This window comes from Thamnophis elegans, chromosome 6 (genome assembly GCF_009769535.1).
Source record: "Thamnophis elegans isolate rThaEle1 chromosome 6, rThaEle1.pri, whole genome shotgun sequence".
Classification (NCBI taxonomy): Eukaryota; Metazoa; Chordata; class Lepidosauria; order Squamata; family Colubridae; genus Thamnophis; species Thamnophis elegans.
The window spans coordinates 39397042-39421885 of NC_045546.1; the positions used below are offsets into that span (position 1 = coordinate 39397042).

Below are 24844 nucleotides of genomic sequence, written 5' to 3' on the forward strand. Positions count from 1 at the left end.
GATTATAGCTATAGATAAAAAAATTGAATTTAAAACAAATTCTTAAAAGTTATTGTTGAGACTGTTTCTTTACCAACTCCCACTGCAAATATCATAAGTTACTTGTACAATGTCAGTTAAAATAGTTGTTTTACATGTTAAAGAACAGCTTAAAAACATAACTTTTGAAATGCCCTGTTATCACTGTAAAATACTGATATAATAGACTAAACTCAAAAATAACTACAGAACTGAAATCTAGGTTGTCAATATTTTCTTCTGTTACACATAGGCAATTATTTCATTCATAACAGCAAACACAAACATCCCAACAAGCACAAAAAGCAACAATTGCCAACTTCATATTTTATTTGTAACAGGTTCTCTATCATGTGGGGGAGGGGATAAACAGAAGGTATGTATTGGATAAATACAAATCTGAATAGAGGTATTAATAAGGACAGCTCTTTATACTTCAGGACAAAATGTATATCTATTATTAATACACATTTACATAGGACTGATGCATAGATGCCTTGCTCAACATATTGCCATACTGAACACAGAAAAGTAAGAAGCAAGTAAATCTGTTCATGTAATTACTGTGGTATTATTAAGAAATCTAAATCAAATACTATATAATCCATACCTGTTTCCCCATCCCCGCTTTCCATTTTTACAGGTTTACTGGTTTCTGACGGAGTATTCATTCTTGAGTCTGCATCAGAAATAAACAAAAAAGAGTGATTAGGAGGGAAAAGTACTACTGACTCTATCTTTATGACTGAAGTAATCATGACATATTTATTTATCAGTCTACAGTACACTGTACCCTAATTGCTAAGTTTGCATTAATGAATATATTAAAAGAAAACCAGGGCATAAAAATCCCCACATATCACTACAAAATTTTAAATACTGCTTACTATTAAAAAGAACTACTGGAATAAGAAGTATGTGTTTCACTGTTGCAATTAATTATTTTGGCAATAAATAAAAAATATTGGCTAAACAAGTAGCCTTACACTGATATTTTGTTTCATTGGCATTGCTGGCTGAGTTTTATTTAAACTTTTATTTTACTGAAATTCTTATACAACTTTCCTTCCACTGTAACTCTCCCAGTGCCAATCACATTTCTTGTACTGATGCAGATACATCTTCTAAGAAGTTCTCATGATATATGTAAGCTATCATTGTATTATTATGCTAACTTGAATGTGATGACACATCCCAGCATTTATTTTTAAGAAAGAACTCCTTGTCTATCATTGAAATCTCCCCAATATTGTCACTGTGGAATGGTAATACAAACATTTTATAACAATAAAACATTTACATATTGTGCTGATAGTAGGAGAGTTAAATTTATTTCTAGGAGTTAAGAAAAATATTCAAAAAAATAAAACTGAAGTGTTCTGAAATTTAAATGATGGAACAAAGACCTAAGTCATAAAAACAATTTTGAACCCATTTCAAGTACTATCATTCATTATTTCCTAGATCTTTATTTAACTTTGTTCCATCACTTTCCAGTTATGAAGGGACTCTTTTCTGCAAGCAAACTGATTTATGTTGGAATTATATGAAGCTATGATATTGTAGCCAATGTTTGTTGTCTTTATAAAATACCATATATTCTTCATCTTTCCAGTTATGGCACATTTAGGGTTTTAATTACTACATCCAGGTAATTTTTCTAGAACATTATGAAAAACAAAGAAAACAAAAACACTCAATAAACCATTTGTCTTTTGTACCTTTATTAATGTACTAAATCTTCATGAACTTAATTTTTTTCTGTAAAAATTGATAGTGAGGGAAAATCCCTGGTACAAGAAGCCTTGTTTATTTCTGTTGTAATATTTTCCTCACATCTATTCTTAGACATCATTATCCTGGGTAGAAACAACAGCTGTCCATTTCTGAAAGCAATTGGGTAAATTGTCACTCAACCTGGGAATTATAAATCAGAAGACAGGCGTAATATCTGGATTTGAATGCCTACTTGAATGGTTACTCTGCTTGAATAACATGCTCCTAAAATGGAGTTTTAGTAAAGTGTAGGCCCAATTGTGTCAGTAAGTAACATCTACTGTCAAGTTCAAATAATCAACAAATCTTGTACAACGGATACCTGGGGATGTTCTCAGCTTTCCATAGAATTTTACAGGCAAAAACTAAAAACAGTTAGCCACTAGGAGAGCACAGAGAGTGCCATTTTAGGACAACATATAGTATTTATTTATAAGTAAAGATTGCATTAAAATTGTAGTGAAAATTGCCAAAGGCAAAATCAAATCCTCCAAATCTGTGAAACAAAATAATTCACTTACTTTATTAGATGCACAAACAAATCTTGAAAAAATAATAACTTTTAGGCAAAGACTGTCATTTTTCATAAGGTAAAAAATGAGATGGGAGAAAAATGTTACTTGTTAAGCACATGTTAACTTGAAAAATGAAGCTTTAAGTAACCTGACTAAATCATATTCCAGACTGTCAATGTATTTTCTTGCCATTACACAAATTACTTCAAATTCCAATCTTGAAAATGAAGATTCCATGAAGTTGTCTGTTTCAATACAGCATTAAACAAAACCCTCTTGTAAGGGTACTTTCAGGTTTTCAAAAATATTTGTAAACTAAAATTTTGATCTGGTTCCAACAGTAACATTTTATTGGCAAACTCCATTCTGCCACTAGAAGGCAATATAGGGGGCAGAATTGGGTTATGCATGTAAGATGACGGTGGAGAAACATAATAGGAAATTCTACTGCTCATGGAGAAATATGCTTATTTTCAATGTAAATTTAAATTACTATGTTATATATGCATTAGCAGATTTCTGAACATAATCTTGTGTTCCTTTTTTAATATAGCATGGGAAAAATGCACGTTGAACATTAAAGAAACATTTTTTCCAATTAAGGTTCAGTCAAAGTATGTGGGATGGATATAATAAATTTAAATAAATAATAGTTGGCTATCACTCTTAGTATGAAAATGTCATAATGGGTACATTTATATGAATGTGTGTATCTGTATATTATGTTACATCCTAGTTTTATCACCCTAGTTTTATCATTTTCATAAGCAGGGGATTATGTCAGCAGCTACACCATAATGCAAAGTTAACTCTTGCATCATACATGCAATTCTCTCCACCCCCACTGTCTCTCACATACACACGCACACACACAATACCCCAAACTGAATATTTGCAATATAAATATGCAGTATGTCTTATTTACAATGACTCAATATTCAAAAATTATTTTTTCTATCTCCACCAATTATAAATATATTTGTAAAATAGAATATTCTATGTTGTTCTGAAAGTTTAATGAATTTATTAGACTGCATCAACTACACACACACACACACACACACACACACAACACAGAGACAGACACACAGAGATTGTTTATGTTAGGCATAAACATAAGTTGAAACAAAAACAATATTTTGCCACAAAAAGATTTCAATATAATGGAAACATGTTTAATGGGATGTATTACCATAATAGTATAAAATGATCATAAAGAGCAAGAAATGATGTATGTACTTCAAAATAAGAGAATTCACTTGCTCTCACATTGTCTAGAACTTAGTTGGAGGAAGACAGATAATCCCTTCTGCCTTATTACAAGACTGCTATAATGAATTTACAGCCACATGATACAGTGATACTAAGTAGCTCAAGAGGACTTCAAAAGCAAACAGAACCTCCATGAACTGCTTGTGAACTCCCAAAGGCATCTGGCTCACCAATATAAGAAAATTCAGAAATTCAGAATTGGAATCTTGCTATAATCCGAAAACGATTCTAATTTAAAGGTGAACGCAAAAGTACTAGACAAATATATTTTTAATGGCAAGTAATGGGTATAATGCACCATAATTTGAATAGCACGTGGTAAACAAATCCACATTTTTAACTATGTCTTTCTCTTTTTCATAAAATGAAGCAAATCTAATCTAATATTTTTATTATGGCATTAAAACAATTATATATTCTAAAGTGAGTCTAATTTAAAGGTGAATGCAAAAGTACTAGACAAATTTTTAATGGAAAGGTGTGGCTATAAGGCGCCATAATTTGGATAACACATGGTGGAACAAATCCACATTTTCTTTTTCATAAAATGCAGCAAAACTAATGTTTATTATGGCACTAAAACAATTCTGTATTCTAAAGTAAACGAATTCTAATGAAGCAAGGACAGAAAATAACAGGTGCAGTACTGAAGTCATATGCTAATTTACTTCTAGATTCATTCTTACTACTATTCTAACAGATCTCTAATACTCCAAAATTAGCCAACCACATACTCGTTACCATTTCAAAACAAATAAGAAGGGTATGAGGGGAATGATTCTGCTAACTCTGAAAGCTATGTATAAAGTTAATGTTCATGAATATTCTTACAGCTATCAAAAATAGAGTTATCAAAATTAATTCATCACATTCTCAAAATTTCAAAAGGCCAGATGAAAAGCACTTGAATACAACTGAAGTGAAAATCATGTTGGAAAATTATATGAAGAGCTTGAAATAATCATTCTAAAAACAGTTCAATCTGTGCTGTTTTTATTTAAAAGTAACTAAATTCTTTTTCATAAGTTTAAAAATGCTAAATACTAAAAGTCCTAGAGATAAAAAAAATCTATTAACCTTACAAATATTTTTTTAAAAAAATAAAATCATTCATTTAATAGGAATTAAATTAGGAGATAATGTTAGTAGTTAAACATTGGTATCAAAAGATTTACTTGCTTTAAATAGTGAAGTATGACTTCAGTTCAGAAATATACACATTCAAATAAAATATAAGATGAATTGATGAAGCTACAATGGATGACAGTATTCTCCTAACACCTTAGAATAGATGCAGTAAGTAATATATACAAATAAGCAAATTCTTATTTCTGTCAAAAGGCAAATGTTTTAAAATTTAAAATTCTGTAAGCTTCCATTCTTGACAGTCATGAGCAACTCCATTTCTCCAATGATGAAGAGTAAGAATCTCTGGAAGAAAAATGAAGAATGGGGAAGGCGTTTGCTACTGAATCACTGACAGATTTCAACATTTCAAATGCATCCCCCAATCGTACATATGCAATTAGGTCTGTATGTTTAGTCAATTTTAACAAGCACTATTTCCATATTACATGCTTGCAAGAAGTCAGTGGAACTGATACCCACCTAAAACATAGTCGCTGCAGTCCAGCATTGCTGTGCAATCTTCTGTAGATTTAGATAGTCCAAGGAAAGAGAAAAAATACTTTCTAAAATAAAAGGTATATACTACTACTCTTAAAAAAAGAAAGGGGGGGGGTCAGGAGTAGGAAAAAGTACAACTTCAGTTACACCATTGCAATCTTCAACTGAACAGAGAAACTTCAGTTGCTCTGTGGACTTTTAGTCTCTCCTACTAGCTGTGTCTGACATTGTCAAGGCGACTGAAGCATGAAAAGTTCCCTTTTTTTAATAAAATAGAAACAAAGATTGCAGCTGGCAGTTTCCATAATGAAGCTTAATCAGTATGCGCCTGATTAGGGCCTTATGCAAATCTCCCCTCGTTAGCACAGCAGCCAGCACTTTGAAGTCCATGAACAATTCATTTGCAGAGTACACTGAAAGCACTCCCTGCATAATTTAAATCATGATATAAATATTTATCAGCTCATTTACATATTAATTGGCAGTGCATGAAGGGAAAAATTATCTTCCAAGTGCCAGCATAATAATTAGGGAACAAAATGAAATTTCTTCCAATAGCTTTGCTTCTCAGACCTAACTTGAGCACAGTACCATGGAGAAATAGGGAAGGAAAAGAGGTAAGAACATTCTCTTAAAATGCCACTGAAATGACACATACAAATTAAAAACAACCCCACAGACCTTAAGCATCTTTAATCTTATTCCTCCTAGCAACAATTAGTTTTGTAATAAATGAGATTTGGAAAAGCTTTCTTCACCATCTAAATAACCCTCCCCTTCCACCCCTATTAGCAAGTTAGAAGGTGAACACAATTTACCTAACTACAACCTGTGTATTTATGTGATATTTGCTAAATGAGTCCTGCAAAAGAACAAAATCCTGCAGAGAAAAGAAGCACAAGTCCAGATATTCATGTTAGTTGCTATATAAAGGTAGCCAACACTGACAGATATGGCAAGCAGTGGTGGGTTCCGGATCCCATTGCAACTAGTACGGTGCAACAGGGCCGGGCGTCCACCACGTGCACGTGCGCAGCACGCACATGAGTACTTACTGCCCGCGATGCTCCACCTGCTTGGCGGAGCATCGCGCAGGCACCATAAGCTCCATGCGCGTAAGCCCCTATTGGCTCAATACAGGTAAGGAGGACGGGTGGGCTCTCAGGAGCACTGTACTGGAACAGTACCTGGTGCTCCCAGCAGGCACTGGTATGCCTGTACCGGGACGTACCGGTCGTATCCCGCCACTGATGACAAGCAATATTTTCTACATCCCGTAGATGCCTTAAATGCTGTTTACTAAACGTACTTATTTGCATCTGCAAAAGTAAATATTTATATTCCTAAGAGGTCTAATTTTATTAAAAACCAATGAAAACCACTCTCTCAAAAACTAGCTTAAGAAAAAAAAACATAATGACAATGAAGTTTTTTTAAAAAAACTATAGCATATAAATGTGACTGCAAAATGTGGTCTAGATGAGATTTGAAGAAAATAAGGAATCTGTAGGAAGAGAAAGGGATCTGTTCCATCACTTGTTTTGATCAGCATTAGATACAGCCTATTACTGCAGCTTAATTGGATTTGTCCATAATCCACCATTTAGTCAACCTTTCAAAATGAAGAGAGCTATTAACTACTGGATAGTTTTGTTTTGTTTCATTGTGAAGGAAAATAAAATTTTCAAACAAGTCATTTTACATTCATAATAGCAAGGAGTTTTATGCAAACCATGATGAGCAATCTTTTCAGCTAAATCAAGTAATGGTATTTTTACTTATTCATTTCAATCAGAAACCTGCAGATAAATAATTAGCTGATTAATTCAAGCCTACCCAAAATTTAATGTGTATTTGCACAGGCATTAATTGTATCTTTAGCCATACAGGCATCTGTTCTTGTAGGTAAAAGACTTGAAGACACAAAAGGCCTCTGCCAATGAGAACCAGGGCTCCCTTCTCATCAGCAAAGAACTTGAGGAAAGGCTTTTACCGATGAGAAAGAGGTCTGGAGGGATGCATGCACCCCTCACAGGCTCCGTTCTCATCAGCAAAGGACTTAGATCTTTGCCAATGAGAATGAAGGCCCAGAGGGATGCACGGGCTACTGATCTCATGTGATCTTGTGGTACTTTAGGTCTTCATTCTCTGCAAATGCACTGAAGGCCTGAAGCACCAAACAGGCCCCAAACCCGAAGGCTTGCTAGATCTTCGCAAGGTGAGTATCTACCGGCTTAATGCCTGTAAGGACCTGGGGGAGGGGGGAATATGCAGACCGAATGTTGCAGAACCTCTGTGATTGTTCTTGTTGTGGTCTGTTGGTCACCGGTCCCTCCAGCAGCCGAATCAGAGGTGGAGGAGGCATGGGAGTCAAGATCAGCCTCAAGGCAACCTGAGAGCTCCGAGGGGGAAGAGGGAGTGGAGCTGGCAGAGAGAGAGAGAGACAGAAGCGGAGCCTGGGCCAGCCATCAGCCCTCAGATGGAGAGTCAACAGTCCCGAGGTCTGGAGGTGGCTGATAAAGAGGAGAAGGAACAGCTGGGTCCAGGACCTGGCATGCGGATGTGCAGAAGAGGAGAGCAGTGGAAATCTGTGGGCTGATCTTTGGGAAGGAAGAGCTTCTGCTGCTAACAAAGCCCCACCCTAACTTTATGGATAAAAGGCAGGGGGAGATGGATAGATGTGGCAGACAACTATTCATCTTCTGGCCAGATGGACTTGTTAGCCTGTGGTGAGAGATAAACTTTTTGCCGGCGCTGCCGCCAAAAATAATAAAAGAATCTTTGAGTTAACTTCAGAGGATTTGTCGTGTTTGGGGTGCTGGGTCAGAACAGTTCTTAAGTGTGAATGACTGTCGTGGTGCTACAACATCTGTTGTAAGTATTTGGGGGGTTATATCGTAACTTTGAACTATTGCTAAGTGAACTGTCATAACACGGAGATTGCCTGTATTAGTTCCTGTGGTTGCATATGGCTATATGAAGTAACAAAAAAAAAAGTTACAGCTCACAGGACCTTGCAATTCATGGAAGACACACCTATCCTATGAGAATCTAAACATAAAATACTTTTGCTCTGTAAGTGATAAATCAGGCTATATGGAGCTATAGTTTTTATTTAATTAAACGGGACCATTTTTCAACAATTAAATTTTTTTCAGTCAAAATAAAATAACATAAATACTACTGCAGGAAAAGCATGATCTCTTTTAATTTTTTTAAGAAGTAAAAATAAATAAAACCAGGAATTTATTACCCAAAGTTGTGCATGTTTCAACACTAAGCATTATTTTGGTAGTATGTGGTATTAAGGATAATGTACATCTCCCTTTTTTTGAATTGTAATGTAGAATGTTCTTTTCCAATCTTTTGGCCAGCCTGTGCTGTTCTCCAGATTTGCTGGCATAGTTTGGTTAGAGTCTTTACTGATTCTTTTTCTGTTGCTTGGCATATTTCAGTGGGTTCATGAGTTCTGTTGCATAAGTACAGTATATTTCCAACTTGGCAATGACTCGAGTACCAGAAAGTAGGAAATATCTTCTAAGCTGTATATTTGATGTTAACACTATGTTGGGAGATTTTTATTCTACTTTTTTCATATTCCATTGTTTTTCTTAGACCCTTTCTTGTTTTTAAGTCTATTTTGTTTCACTTTTACTTGTATCTATTATTAATACATATTATATAGACCTGTGCTATGAAATGTCCTGAATTACCCATTCTTTCACCAACATCTGTAACTGCCACTCTTATATTAGGTTCTTGCTTTTTAGTCACTACAGATATTCCATGTCTTACAACTACAATCAAGGCCAGAATTTAGACCATGAATTGTTTTGTTTGTAAAGCTAGGTACTCACATGAACCCCGGACCAATAGCCACAATCCCAATTTGTCTTAACAAATGACCGTGTGGGAGCTTCAGGGGGTAGAGAGGCCGAGAGACCCAGTGCCCATCATCATATGGGAACCTGCCATGGGTGGAGGGCATTAGCCAGGTAGGCCTACACAAGGTTCCCCATGCACAGCCACTTCCAGAATGCCTTGACCTTTACCCTGCCCACCACACTCCTGGAAGTGCCTTCCCTACTTCCACAACCATGTGTGTCTTTTTACTTTTCTTTCTGTGCAGCTACTGAGAAACGAGAGGTAATGTTTCTGAAAATAGAAAGAGCTGGTTATGTTTCTCAGGCTCTTTCTATCTTTGTGGGCAGAAGAGAATTTTTGCTCATTCCTCGTTACAGAATAGGTTCAACTGAGGGATGCCAATGGACTTCCTTTCATTAATTGCCTGCTTCAGATCGTTCCACAGCAATTTTATAGGACAAGACAGGACTTGGCCATTTTAAAACATTAACTTTCATGTCAGTGCTGCCGTTCATGGCAGAACTCTGCATGGTTCGTTGTGCCAGTGCTGCTGCTTGTGGCAGGAGGCCACATAGCGCCATTCTGCAGAAGAGCAGCAGCACCAGTGCAACAGGTGATATCCAGCCACAAGCAGTGGCACTGGTGTGATGTGCCACACAGCCTCCTGCTGTGAGTGGTGCCATCTGCGTGATACACCATGTGCTCCTGCTACGAGCGGTGGCACCGGCGCGATGAGCCACATGGCGACCTGCCATGAGAGGCCGCATGGCACCATTCTGTGCAAGAGTAGTGGCATGGGTGCGATACAAGACATCCTGCCACAAGGGGTGGCACCAGCACAATGCACCACATGGCATCTGGCTGCGAGTGGCTGTAGAAGTCAGGCAATGGCATAACAGTGTCAGAGTGTGGGAGGCATGGTGTCAGGCCTGCAGTCATATTTCTTTTAGGATCTTTGGCCTGCCACACTCTTTCTCTTTCTTTACTATTCTGTTTCATTAGTGGGGAATTGGGAGGGGGGAATAGTAAGGAGTAGAATGTATTTGTTTGCAAAATAAAAAATTGATTGATTGATTGATTGATTGATTGATTTAGCTTATATGCCGCCCTATTCCCGAGAGACTCAGGGCGGCTAACAATAAGCAGGGGAGGGGGTACAAAAAATAAAAATAAAAACAGCAATTTAAAATTCCACAACAGTTGTAACCTCGGATGGGGCTGGATAATTCAACAGCCCCAGGCCTGCCGGAACAGCCAGGTCTTAATTGCTTTGTGGAAGGCCGGAAGGGTGGTAAGGGTCCGGATCTCAACGGGGAGATCGTTCCATAGGGCCGGAGCAGCCACAGAGAGGGCCCTCCCCCGGGGGTCGCCAGCCGACATTGGCCGGCAGATGGAATTCGGAGGAGGCCTAGTCTGTGGGATCTAATAGGTCTTTGGAGGTGACTGGCAGGAGGCAGTCTCTCAAGTAACCAGGTCTGATACCATGTAGGGCTTTAAAAGTAACGACTAGCACCTTGAAGCGTGTCCAGAGACCAATAGGCAGCCAGTGCAGCTCACGGAGGATAGGTGTAATGTGGGTGTACCGAGGTGCACCCACAATTGCTCGCGCGGCTGCATTCTGGACAAGCTGAAGTCTTCGAACACTCTTCAAGGGCAGCCCCATGTAGAGCGTGTTACAGTAGTCCAGTCTTGAGGTGACGAGGGCATGAGTGACTATCTGAAGGGCCTCCCGGTCCAGATAGGGTCGCAATTGGTGCACCAGGCAAACCTGGGCAAAGGCCCCCCTGGTCACAGCTGACAGATGATGTTCTAGGGTTAGCTGCAGATCCAGGAGGACTCCCAAATTGCGAACCCTCTCTGAGGGGCGTATAATTTCACCCCCCAGGCTGAGAGATGGAATAGCTGGACCATCTTTGGGAGGGAGCATCAATAGCCACTCGGTCTTGTCGGGATTGAGCACAAGCTTATTCGTTCCCATCCAGACCCTGACAGCCTCCAGGCACTGGCACATCACTTCTACCGCTTCACTGAGTTGGCACGGGGCGGACAGATACAATTGTGTATCGTTTGCATATTGATGATATTTAATCCCGTGCCGGCGTATGATCTCACCCAGCGGCTTCATGTAGATGTTAAATAGGAGGGGGGACAGGACCAAACCCTGCGGCACCCCGTAATTGAGGGGCCTTGGGGTCGATCTCTGCCCTCCGACCAACACCGACTGCGACCTGTCTGAGAAGTAGGAGAACCACTGAAGAACGGTGCCTCCCACTCCCACCTCCCGCAACCGTCACAGAAGGATACCATGGTCGATGGTATCGAAGGCCGCTGAGAGGTCAAGAAGCACAAGGATAGAGGAGTGACCCCTATCCCTGGCTCACCAGAGATCATCGATTAGCGCCACCAAAGCAGTTTCCATGCTGTAACCAGGCCTGAAACCGGACTGAAAGGAATCCAGATAATCGGTTTCATCCAAGGACCGTCGGAGTTGAAAGGCCACCTTTCCTTTCTAGAAGTTCAAAATGCTGTTAAAAGTAGTAGAAAATACATTTCTGTCAATAATGTATGGCAGAATTCTTGAAAAAATATGGGTGGGGAAAGTGATTCTAGGGTTATGCTAAAAAGTACTGTATGTGTGTTTATTTCCAATCCCTAGTCAAAATATATTTTAAAAATATGTGTAAATGATTTGAACTGAAAGGAATTTATTGCTTATATTAATATTATATTACTGTGCTTCCCTGAAAATAAGCCCTAGCTTGATTTTTACGTCTGTGACTAATATAAGCCCTACTCAAATATAAGCCCTAGTTAAGACCCCACCCAGTCACTGTCTGGTTGTATGAGGTAGGGCGAGATGCATACATAAAAATCAAGCTAGAGTGGGGGTAGGGAGGTGGAGCTGCCCCATGCTCCCTGCACCTGCTTAACTTAGGACCTTAGCAACCAGGTGTCAGCATCCCAAATATTATCCAGAATTAAATCAGAGTTCAAGGCATAGCTTTCATCAAAGTTCCAATTTAATAAGAGAGACATGTTGGTACAATCTGTAGAAACCCGAATCTTAAAGCTTCCAGGGTTTCCCACCCAGTTGAAAGTTTATGATCTTGCCTCCACACCCACAAGTCCATCACAAGGTCTAATCTTCCTCTGCCACACTGGCATTTCCATCCATCCACTTCCGGTCAGATGCAGAGGTAAAGAATGACCTTCTTTTCAACAATTGTATTCCTTTCCTTAAACACTTCTTAATGCCAAAGCTCTTGCTTTGGGACACAATCTAAGAGCTTGGGAAGTTAGATATCAAAAAGATATAATTTCTGAAACTAATTCAGGACAAGGGTAATTTGATGTCATATATTCCTCTATTTAAAACATTTATAATTAATTTCTATATGGAGATATCCTTTATAAAAGGCTGGGGGAAAGAAAAGAGTGATGAAACTTCAATTATGCAAACATATCTCAATCTTTTGGCCATTCTCTACAAGCAATTAACTGTATTATTGTAAAGGGCAAGTTTGTAAAGTCTTGATGCCATTTAAATGATTAGTTGCAGCAGTTAATTTAAAAACCTGATACCATCTTAAAAAGACTGCTAGGTACCTTATGCTCTATTTCTTATTTTCCTTCACATATTCAACAACTCCCTTTTATTCTAAGACCTTACTTGCTACTAAGGATTACTTAGTAGCAAATCATTTAAGAAAGGATAACAGAGTTTAGTTATCTCAGATGTTTTTGTTCTTTTCCTGTTCCAGTTGTAAAGCATAATAACAATTTTATCCATATTTTCCACTGTTCACTATTTGTCAGCAACTTAAAGCAGAATCTTATGATGTGCAAGACAGGACAAATTATATTTATTATCTAGCATATCAAGAGCAGTTCGGACCTGCTTAAAACTGTATCACATTATTGTCCTCTTGAATAATGTAACTATTTGGGAAATTGTTTTGTTTCTTATTTTTATCCCTTTTGTGGATTGTGTTTTAATTGATTTTGTGCTAACAAAGTAGTTACAAATATTAAGTATCTGATTTCAATAACTGGATATTATACAGTTATGATGACAAACCTATGGCATGCGCATGCTGGCCAGCTGACTTCAGCATTCTTTTGAGGCCATTTTTCACCCTCTGGAGGCTTCCTTGAAGCCTTTTGAGAGTGAAAAACGGGCCCTACAGGCAAACCGGAAGTTCAGGAACATACTTCCAATTTGCTCGTAGGGCCAGTTTTAGCCCTCCGGAGCCTTCAGGAGGCTTCCCTAAATGCTCCGGAGGGCAAAAAAAGATCATACGAGCAAACCAGAAGTCACTTCCAGTTTGCTCGTAGAGTCATTTTTTGCCCTCCGGAGCCTTCAGGGAAGCATCCAGAAGGCCCCTGTAGGTTTAATACCGGCCCTATGAGCAAACCGGAAGTCCGTTCCTGAAGTTCCGGTTTGCCTGTAGGGCTGGTTTTTCGCACTCTGGAGGCTTCAGGGAAGCTCCTGAAGCCTCCGGAGGGCCGTCGGGGGAGGCTCCTTTCGCCCTCCCCAGGCTCCTTTCGCCCTGGGAGGGTGAAAAAAGCATGCCAATAATGGGGTGGAGTGCTGGTCTTGCACGCATGCGCACTGGGGTCATGCACATAGCATTATGAGTGTGGCACGCCCACACACGACCCCCTCTGTGCTCCCCCCGCTTTTGACACGGGAGCCAAAAAAGGTTCGCCATCACTGTTATACAGGTAACACTGTAGTGAAAGTGAAGATATCCCCATCAGTCCGACTTCCAAAATGTTTGACGACAAAGAAAAATTGTGATGAAGGTGTGATGAAGGTGTGGGGAGTTAGTGGTGGTGGTGGTGGTGGACTTGCAATCTGAAATTACTTACTTATAGTGAAATCTTACTAAATTCAAAACAAAGATTTATAAAGAAGAATCAATGACTGTGCTCCACTCTTTAATTAATCAACCAGTAACATGCCACCCCTCAATACCTTGGCAAGTAAAAAACCCAAAACAACATATCCTTTCTTCTTCTGTGAAAATTTCACCAACAACTAAAGTTAAAGTAGAGCTGTTGAAGCTCAAGGGGGAACAAAGAAACATAAGAATCCTGTAACGAATGAACATTAATTCCTACGGTTGGCAATCATGGAAAGTTCGTAAGAAGACTATAAATGCAACTCTCCTACTTTTATTTTCTGTAGCTATTGAAAAGTATAGTCAGGCCACCATACAAGTGGATTTTTACTAGTGCATTGAAATACATATTTAACACTTACTTAACTTACTTACAGTATTTAAAAATTGCCCATTTCCCTCCCAGAGCAACTCAGAGCAGTGCAATAAAATGATTACAAACTGTTGATAGTTTTAATTACTTATTTAGGTATAAGGATCATGATGTTGGGTCAAATATATCAGTAAGAAATGGTCTGCATTTTTATCTGTCCCTGATACAAACTGCAGCTCTTCTAGGAATATTTTAGTAAAATTCCTGTCTTTTTCTATCCAACTTACTCATTGTTTTCCCTTTTTCAGCATAAAGAATAATAGACTTGGAAGGGATCTTTGAGATCTTTTAGTCCAACTCCCTGCTCAAGCAGGAAAGCCTATATCAGGGGTGTCAAACTCAAGCCCTAGAGGGTGCTTAAATCTGGCCTGTGGGGCCATCCTGGAAATAGCAAAGGACTTGGACTTAATCTTCGTAAATGTCAACGTCCATAAGGCAGCGACCGTTGCATTGTGAAGGCCAGGGGCAGGACGTCACGGTTTACAGCACGCCATTGATTCCGATTTAGGGCGGCTTGTTGGGCATCGGTTATCGAGAAATGGAGTGGTTGAAGATCGTGAGCCACTTGGGATATCCACGTTTTCTTTGGGGCATTTCATGCGATTTTCCACCCATCCGGTCGCAGCGAGTTAATCGATCGGTAAGGTAATCGGCTATTGTCCATATGGCAAACGTGTCCAAACCATCTAAGTCGTTGTCTTCTTAGGTAAAGTTCGATTGTAGTTTGGTTTTTACACAGCTGCAATACCGTTTCGTTTTTCCATCGGTCCCGTAGAGTTATGTGCAGAATGTTGCGCAGGCATCTTAGCTGGAATCATTCTAATAGGTTCAGGTCGCTTTTAAGTAAAGTCCACGATTCCGAGCCGTACAGTAAGATTGTGCGGATGGAAGCATTAAATATCCTCATCTTGGTCGCAATCATCACGTCATTTTGGCTCCACAGGCACTTCCTTAAAGAGGCGAATGCGGCTGTAGCATTGCCAATGCGGCTTTTGATGTCATTTGTAGCCATTACACGTTGGCTGTCGATGATCAACCCCAAATATTTAAACGTGTCTACTCTTTCGATAGGGTTGCCTTCGAGGTGCAGTTGAGCTGGTTGAGTGCCCGTGAAAATGAATTTGGTTTTTGCACCATTTATCACCAGGCCGAGCTTGTTAGCATTTGCTTGTAATGCATCCAGGTTATTTTGGGTGGTTTCTGCTGTTTCAGCAAAGAAGACGATGTCATCAGCATACACCAAGTCCGTGAGAGACAGCTGAGCCCCGATTTGAACGCCTGGTGTGTCTTTAAAAGTTTGTCTGAGGATCCAATCCATGGTTATATTGAAGAGCATTGGTGAAATAATACAGCCTTGTTTGACGCCGGTAGTTATTGAGAATGGTGGGGACACATTTCCCAGGTATTTTGTCCGGCTCATTCCACCTCATTCCACCCCCCCAATGGCAGGAAATAGCAAAGGACCGGCCCATGGTGCTAAGAATCTGGAAATAACTCCCACCCCCATACAAATGTTATAGCTATTCCTTTTTGGAATAAGCAACATTGTAAAAAATGTAAATAGCTATGAGAAATTTGATTCATTAGCTAAGGAAAGAAAATTAGCTAAATCTGTTTTATACCAACACCATTCACTGCACCTTTCCATACATTTCCATCCTTGCAACCCATCTTTGCTTCTCTGTCCATACTTTGCTTCAGATTGGTCTTTTGTTTTTTGAATCTCACCTCTCTTTTAGGATCTCAACACCATCATCATTCTACAATTTTCTCTGTCTTTCCATTCTTAGCCCATTCACTAGTCTTATAATAGATTTGTTTTGTAATTCAATTCTTATTCACCCCATGCAACAAATAACCTCAAAATTCTTTCGTACTGCCCACTCACTTTTGTATTCAGTCCACATTCATGTTCCTTTACTCTTGACTTTACTTCTTGTTTTACCACACACATTTCTTAAGTACCCCATTCCTATTGCATTCAATTTATTTTTATGCTTTTCCTGGCATATCCATCCAACTTTCATATTCAGATATCAAAGTTAAGCAAATGTACATTCTCATTCATTGCCATTTTTGCTTCTTGTGACATTTGTTCCTCACAACAAACCACTTAGTATATATACTTGAGGGAGCAAAAAATTATCTGTTGATATGCCCTAAACATAAATACTGTACATACATACATACATGATCCATATATACATAAATCTAAGAACACTTCTGAAGTAAACACTTCCATTTTGTTGGATTTATATTAAACAGTTATGTATTGTATACATAATATCATTTGATTTTACTTCCTTTTGTGGTATGCAAACACATCTATTACAATAATTTTAATGTAGAGGAAAAAACAAACATAATATGTATGTGAATGCTTGTCAAAAGAGGTCTAATTAAAAAAGCTTTCTAAAAGCAAAAGTCTTTTAAAATGAAAGCTTATATACAAACTTTCTTATACTATAATAAAATTAAAAAGTTTATGTATTTTTTAATGTATAGATTGCTCAAATCATATAGGAAATTGAACTTGAATGCTCATGCTAGTTAGAGAAAAATAAATCAAGGAGTTAAGGATGAGACTAGTACAGAATAGCAGAATAAATTATTTACAGAATCACAATCACAAATCATATCTATATTTCTCTGTTAAATCATCTACATTCAAACCTTACCATTTCTTACAGTATTTATGAATTCATTTTCACATTTTTAGATGCAAACTTTTAAAACATTTGTTTCAATTCCACTTTTACACATTACTATCATTCACATATCAATATCTAAAATATTCCTTCCAGGGTTTCTTCAATTTCATTTCAACCCATACTTTCAGCACTTCTGTTTTTAATTCCATTCGTTCCATTGGAGGGTCCTTGCTATTCACTTCCAAATAATGATTAATTCCATCAAAATTATTCTGAATGTTCTAGGTTTTCCTGCTCCCTTTGTGCCTTAAAGCTATCTTTTCTTTCTACATTATTCAATATATATTTAATATGTTGATAACGGCTGCAATTAAGTGACTCTTGAAGATTAAAAGTATTTAAATAAAATCTACAAAAGGAAATAGATAACATTCCAAAATCTTCATAAAACAAACTGGATATCCTAACCTTAAGACCTTCAGAATGGCATCCTTGTTTTTTGCAGCAATCAAAAAACTGTACATACTTTTCATCTCATCATTCTATCAATATCCTTTTTTCATATCTCCCATTAATGTTGCTCTATATCAGTAATGGCAAACCTTGGCATGCATGCTCGTCTGGAAGGCAACCCAGAAGAGGAGCTCGTAAGGGGGCATTCGTGCACCGGAAAATGAACTTCTGGTTTCCGGCATGCATAGGTGCTCTGGCCAGCTAGTCTTCAGGTTATTGGCGCACATGTGCATGTGATAATCTGCTGCCCAGTGTGCATGCTCATGCCGGAAAATGGAAACCAGCTCTTCCAATTTCTGGCACTGCCGAACGCACAAAGCCCAGTTGATCATCATGCGCCCATGCGCACCAGAAACCCAGAAGAACAGGAAATGCTGTGTGTGCCAGGCGACATGGCTCTGTGTGCCACTTCGGGCATGCATGCCATAGGTTCACCATCACGGCTCTATATACTTCTGTAGAATCCTTTAATATGTAAGTAGTCCTCAACTTACTTCATGTAACAGTTAATGTAATTACTGTTCAAAGTTACAGTGGCCAAAACAGCTTTCAGGAGATGGTTGAGATTGCTGCTAAGAATCATTGTAATTAGCAGATAGGCAGCCCCAGCAAGTATAAACAGAGATACAGCTTTGGGTATGGAAGACTGGCTTCCACACACACAACTGGATCACTGATGAGCCACATTCCTGTTCTTAATGAAGAATTCTAGAACTGATTTACTGAAGCATAGTAGGAACCCTACCTGAGAGCAGAAATCTTGTCAAAACAAGTTTGAAAGTTTTGTTTGAAAAGAGGACATCAATTCATTTATTAATTTAGATGCAACACTACTAGTCCAAGTTTGTTTCACAATTTTTCCTTTCTTCTGTATCTATTTTGTTCTTTTTACCAAATCCCACTCCAGATAGTAGCAAAATAATAGTCTGTCCCACATTTGGCATCACTTACCTCTCTTGTATTCTTTATTTTTCAACCTACATTAATTATATTAATCTTTCATTGTAATCAAATCAAGCAAGCTTTTAGATACATTCCTTTGGTGGGTTTACATATGAATATACTTATGATTAAAATATTAAAACTAGCACTGAGGATGTTACCTAGTTGGATAACAAATGTCTGCAAGCCAACAGCCAAATTCAGAGAGCACCAAGGACTCCACCACTTAAACATTAATAGAAACAGACACTCTTTTCAAGCAAATATTATCAAGCAGTCATCATTGTCATTCATCCATTCTGTGAGATCAAAGAATGAATGACATAAGACATACACTTATGTCACCAATCTATTCCTATACCTAATAGAATATATGTCTTTCTTCTGGATTGCATTTATTCAGAATCCTACAGTTTTCTCCAAAACTCATCTCTGGTCCATTTACCTATGGATTCCTTTTGCCATGTTTTGCTATTGTCTCAGGTATGTCTTTTTGCCTCATCTTGCCCTCTTCACAGCATTCTATTCATTATAAATGCCTATGTTACACTTAGAATTAAATAAACAGAATATGTGAAAGTCAAAAAAAGATCCAAATTAAGTTTCCCTACGTGCTTGAGACCTTTTGCACACATGAGAAGTGGTTTAGGAATCTACAGGAGAGAAACTTGCTGAAAAAACTACTAGGAGAGAAATGCCTATTAAAATAATGTTAGCAATTGGATACCACAGAAGTGTTGTTTTTATCATTCAGTTTGAAAAACTGAAGAAGAGGAAAAAGGAAATGAATATTTATTTAACTTCATGCCTAGGTGCTAAATGGCAATAGACAATAAGAAATATGCACTGTATGATCCTGTACACATAAACTTTGTATTGTAGGTTAACAGAATTTATAACAAACCATTCAGCATTATCCAGGGCAATTCTTTAATCACAATTCTTTCCTTGATGTTTCTTCTCTTCACACTATTGAGAGGATATGGCTGTCATATCCCAACTTCCCCAAGCCAGAATAATTTACATATTATGCAAAACAGCAGTGCTAATCATGCAAATAAGATATGCTAAATTAGCATGCCTAGTTTCTATAATTCCCATCTGGCAATTCATTTTCATTTTTACCAAATTCTGGAAATAGCAAGGCTAGCTGTAATATCCATTTTCTTACTTGGCTGTTCCATAGTTCTCAAAAATAAGTGTCCTTTTTCAGTAATCCTATTGCTCATTTCCAAAGTCACAGCAATTGTGAAAAATAAGATTTTTAAAACCCTTTTTGATCCTGCTACAACAGTATAGGGCAGTGATGGCTAACCTTTTTCTCATTGCATGCCAAAAGCAGGGGGAGCATAGGGGAGCATGTGCGGGCATGCCCACACCCATAATGCTATGCATGCAGCCCCCCAGTTTTGGTGCACGATGGACCAGTTTTTCGCCAGAAGTTTTCTAGAAGTCTGGGGAGGGCGAAAACAGTCTTCCCCCAAGAGGCCCTCCGGAGGGTGAAAAACAGCCCTATGGGCAACCTGGAAATCCATTTCTGAACATCCCGTTTGCCTGTAGGGCTGCTTTTCGATTTCTGGAGGCTTCAAGGAAGTCTCCTGAAGGCTCCAGAGGGTGAAAAGCAGCCAAAAAAGGTCAAAGTCAGCTGGCCAGCCCATGCATGCACACTGGAGCTGACAGGGCAATGCCTGTCAGCATGCCTTAACAAATGGCTCTGCATGCCACCTGTGGCACGCCTGCCATAGGTTCACCATCACAGGTATAGGGGCAACACTTTACCAATGGCTAATCTCTACTTTTTAAATCAGTATTAAAGCCTAATTTGAGATTAGCAAACTCTCACGGGAATAGATAGTATGTAGTTTAGTGTTGAATTGGGGAGTTCTTGGTCCTGAGTGTGTTGTTTGCTTACATATGTTACATTACCAAACTAGGTAATATCAATAGTCTGAATGAATATGGTCTTCACTCCCTGCTTATATACCTTGATCTGTGTCAAGGTATTTTTCCCCCTTGGTTGTTCCTTGATTAGGGTATTGTTTTCTGCTTATTTGTCTGATATTAATATCTACTTATTTGGAATGTTAATACTCCAACTAACATGTCCTGAAAAATGAAGTCCAAGGCATTGGTTGCTGAAAGAGATGTGTTCTGGTCTTTTGTTTCCATTTTTAAATTCTGTCCCAAATGATGTGTAAATGTAGTTCATCTCCATGTGCCTATTGATTTAGCTGAATGCCAAGCCTCCCGGAATGCCTCAGTATTTTTAATTTACCTTGATCCAGAATGTTCTATTTCCCAGCTAAAATTATGATTGAGCCTGTCTGTTGTTGTGCCTTCTATTTGCTAGTTGGTGTTCAGGGAGGCACTCTGTTAATCTTCTGTCTGTCTTACAGAGTGGCTGTTATACAGTAGCGTATGTTGTTGATGATTTCTGTTTTTTCTTCTTCAGCCAGAAATTGTGGAGGGTTTTAGCTGGTTTTTGTGCTACTGAGATGCTATATAATCTAATGGAAATTTCTGAGATGTTTTTGGTGTATAGCAGTGTTATTTCCATAGATTGTATTGGTTGTGCTCTACTAAGTTGAGTGGTCAGGTATTTTTTGATAAAGTTCGACGAGTACCCATTTTGTTGGAAGATGTTTTTGAACAGATGTTGAAAATATCTTGAATATATGTTTTCAACAGATGGTCTATTTCCTTTTTTCTGGTGTTCTGGTTGCTGCATTGTTTTTACTTGTCTGATGGACAAGCAAATAACTAAGCTCCAAGAGCACCAAGGACTCCCCAGCACATTTTCCCAACCTGGTTTCCTTACAAAATGTTTTGATTTACAGCTTCCTTCATCTCAGTTAGTCAAGCTGGTTAGTTGGGTGTACTCTGCTCACTTATTTTGTTTTAGGGCAAAGGCCTGGAACATGCATACTTTATCCTTGCTTAAATGAACCAACTTTGTATATCTTCTCTTCACTTTTAAAAATCTTAATCTTTAATCCTTTTAAATTCCAATATCCAAGAACATAATTTATTTTCATTTTCTTTGTGTCTTCTCAGAAATTCCTTTATACGTTTAACACATCTCTTTTATAAATCCAAAATAAAAAAAGTTATCCAAATCTCTTTATAGTTTGTTATTTCTATGTCTCTTTTAATTATTAAGACATTGGTTGGTTTCATTTGTAAATCCACTGTAACAACTTTGGCTGGGAAAAGAAGAGTGAAGGGGGTCTCTGACTCAGCAAAACATGTACTGTATTTTCGGAGTATAAGACGCACCAAGGTTTTGAAGAGGCAAATTTTAAAAAAAAGTTTTTGCACTCTGCAAACCTCCCAACAATGCCCCCTTTTTTCCCAAAAAAGGGGCATGAATAGCCCTTAGGAGGCTTGTAGAGATCTCCTGGAAGGGGGGGGGGGCAAAAATGAGCAAAACATCCGGCCTGTTTTTCACTCATTTCTGCCCTCCCCAGCTCCCAGGAGCTCTCTGAAAGCGTTCTAAAAACTGTGCTCAGCCATTTTGGTGAAAGGGGTGTGGTTTCGGGAGGCAAAAAATGTGTATAAGACACACCCAGATTTTCAATCTCTTTTTTGAGGGAAAAAGGTGCATCTTATACTCCGAAAAATAGAATATATCTTGGGTTAAAAACTGACATATAAATAAGTCAACTTCTCATATTTCTTTTATAAAACTTGTAAGAAGTAAAATACAAAGATTTTTCTTTCATTTTTAAGCTTTTAACACAAGATTAACACTTGAATAATGAATGGTTTCTTCCCCCCCCCCCATGAAAGTATTTCCCATCAAATCATCAATTCTACAAGGGATGAAATGAATTTGCTTAATAAAAGGAAAGATACAGGAGAATGTAAAGTGTAATCAAAATTGTACCAACATCTACCACCATGATATCTACAAAATTCCAAGAACGGATGAGTCTGCCAAAAACTCTGATGAATAAGAAATAGCTTTTGTTGTCCAAACTGGCAGTGTCAAAATGACAATCCATTTTTGGCAACCCACTAGCTAATCTAAGCTCCCCTTTTCTTCTTTTGAAATTTCCTCAACTTAAATTGAATGCAAATAAGCCAGGTGTGGTCCCTAGAACAGTAATCAGCAGCTAAGTCCCTACTGAGTTCCCATGGCAACATACACAGCTGGCACCAAAGCAGAGGTTGTAGTTGCCTCAGATTGCTTAGAAAGTTTAAACACTTAGTGAATGAAATGTCAATTATAGTATCTTCTCACAAGGACTTTTCTTTTTTTTTGAAATCTGTACTTCTTTGACTAATGGAGAAAATAATGCAAGGGACATGCTACTAGGTTCACAGCCTGATAATAAAAAGTAATCACCTGTTATTTGCAGAAAAACAACAATTTTCAAGAAAGAGAGCAGCATCAGCTCTCATAGAAATAAAAGGACAGACAATACAATTTATACTTTATATAACAAATCTATGCATAAATGAAGTTACAAGAAAGTAATTAAAATGTTTAATAACGTTTACATTTTGAAAAATGACACTTAGTCATTTTTCCTTTTTTATTGACGATGATTAAATAATAATATCATTTACAAACAAATCAGAGCTTTATAGATGGAGGCTTGTACCATTTTCTTAATGCAGTACAATGAAAGAACCCTATTTCATAGAATTTATATTCAATTTTTATACAATTCTGATGCAATTCAATGTTAGAATTCATGACACCAATTCTGCTTAAATGGTATTTTAATTTTTGTGAAAATGAGTGTTGGCTTACCTGAATGGTCTTCTCTCTGTGTTGTGGGAGAGTCCAAGCATGGGTTAAATTCTGCCTATCTGCCCAGGACTGAATTGGTAATCTTTAGCCACGCCTCTGGTTCTGTCCTTAATCTAGTTTTTCAATGAAGGCGTGGATCTGTGTAGTGGTACAACAGAGTGTTCATCATATATGCTGGAAGGTGATTCCAAATGATATAACAGCAAGCTGGTGAGAGGCCCTAGGATGGGGTCGGACTCTCCCACAGTGCCAAGCATGGGACATACCCATGGCACTAGGGTGGGACTCAGAAGATTCAAAGGTCTCTCCACTGGAATGAATGCCCTGAAGGTCTCTTCTCCTAAACATTGCCTCTGCTGAGGCGAACTTGTCTAGCTTATAATTCCAGACGAACGGAGAAGGTGATGCCCAGGTCGCTGCTCTGCAGATCTAATCTATGGGTGCTTGCGTTGCCCAGGCTGTGGTAGTCACTGTGCTCCTCATGGAGTGGGCTGTGATATTGTGTGGCACTGGTATGGCCTGATGTTCATAGGAGAGAGCGATACAAGCACATAACCAGCTGGTGGAAGAAGAGATCTTGTGTCCCATTGATGCCAGCTGGAAGGATATGAAAAAGGATTCAGAGTGTCTAAATGAGGCTGTATGCTTAACATAACTGCGCAGGGCCCTCTGAACATCGAGCATGTGCCGGTGTTTTTCTCTTGGATGTCTAGGATGCAGCCAAAAGTCCGGAAGAATGATCACACCTGGGCCCCATGAAATATGGAGTTGATTTTTAGGAGAGAGGAAGGATCCAGATGGAGAACTACCCTGTCAGGGTGAATGATGCATAAGTCCTCCCTGACTGAGAGGGCCGCTAGCTCCGAAATCCTCCTGGCAGAGGAGATGGCTATGAGAAATGTGGTTTTAAGAGTCAACTGTCGGATACTGGAAGATCGTAAGGGTTCAAAGGGGGAAGTGGTAAGTGCCCTCATAACAATTTCCAGCTCCCAGATGGGGTAGCAATGGACGACTGGGGGTCCTAGATTTGAGGCTCCTTTAAGGAAGCTGCAGACCATGGGGTGTCACCCAAGCAATGGTTGTTGGGAGCCAAAATCGTTGACAACGCTGCCACCAGGCGTCGGAGCATATTGGCCCAAGTTCTCGATCCAAGCCTCCTGCAAAAAATCTAGAATCTGTGGGATTGAAGCAATCACTGGTTCGATCTGGGCCGTTGAATGCCACCTCGAAAAAAGGCCAGGTGGAATCGTAGATTCTGGCTGTGGAAGGCTGTCTGAATGCCTGTATAGTTTGGATGACCTTGTTGGAGAGCCTTTCCCGCTTCAGGAGGTCCCTCTCAAATGCCAGATGGCTAACGAGAGCCATTGGGGCTCCAGATGGAGAAGAGCCCCCTGGCTGAGAGAGACCTCATTCTGGAGAATGCACCAAGGCTGGACGATAGGCTGATGAGATCAGCAAACCAGGTACATCTGGGCCAAAAGGGAGCCACCAGGAGAACTTCTGCCCACTCCGCCAAGATCTTCTGTATCACCCTGGGGATGAGAGGCAATGGAGGGAATGTGTATAGGAGGCCGGGAGGCCAGCAACAATGGAGGGTGTTGATCCCCTCCATGTGGGGGGAGTGGAATCCG

The 24844-nt window shown here is 38.9% G+C and overlaps 1 protein-coding gene across 2 annotated transcripts in view; it reads right to left on the bottom strand.

The window, feature by feature from the left end:
* POU2F1 (POU class 2 homeobox 1) overlaps positions 1–24844 on the bottom strand; it is a 113598-nt gene that overhangs the window by 52133 nt on the left and 36621 nt on the right. For both annotated transcript variants that reach the window (XM_032219475.1, XM_032219474.1), the window contains exon 2: positions 629–697. In XM_032219475.1, coding sequence (XP_032075366.1) covers positions 629–697 — 69 coding nt within the window. The remainder of the gene's footprint in view (positions 1–628; positions 698–24844) is intronic.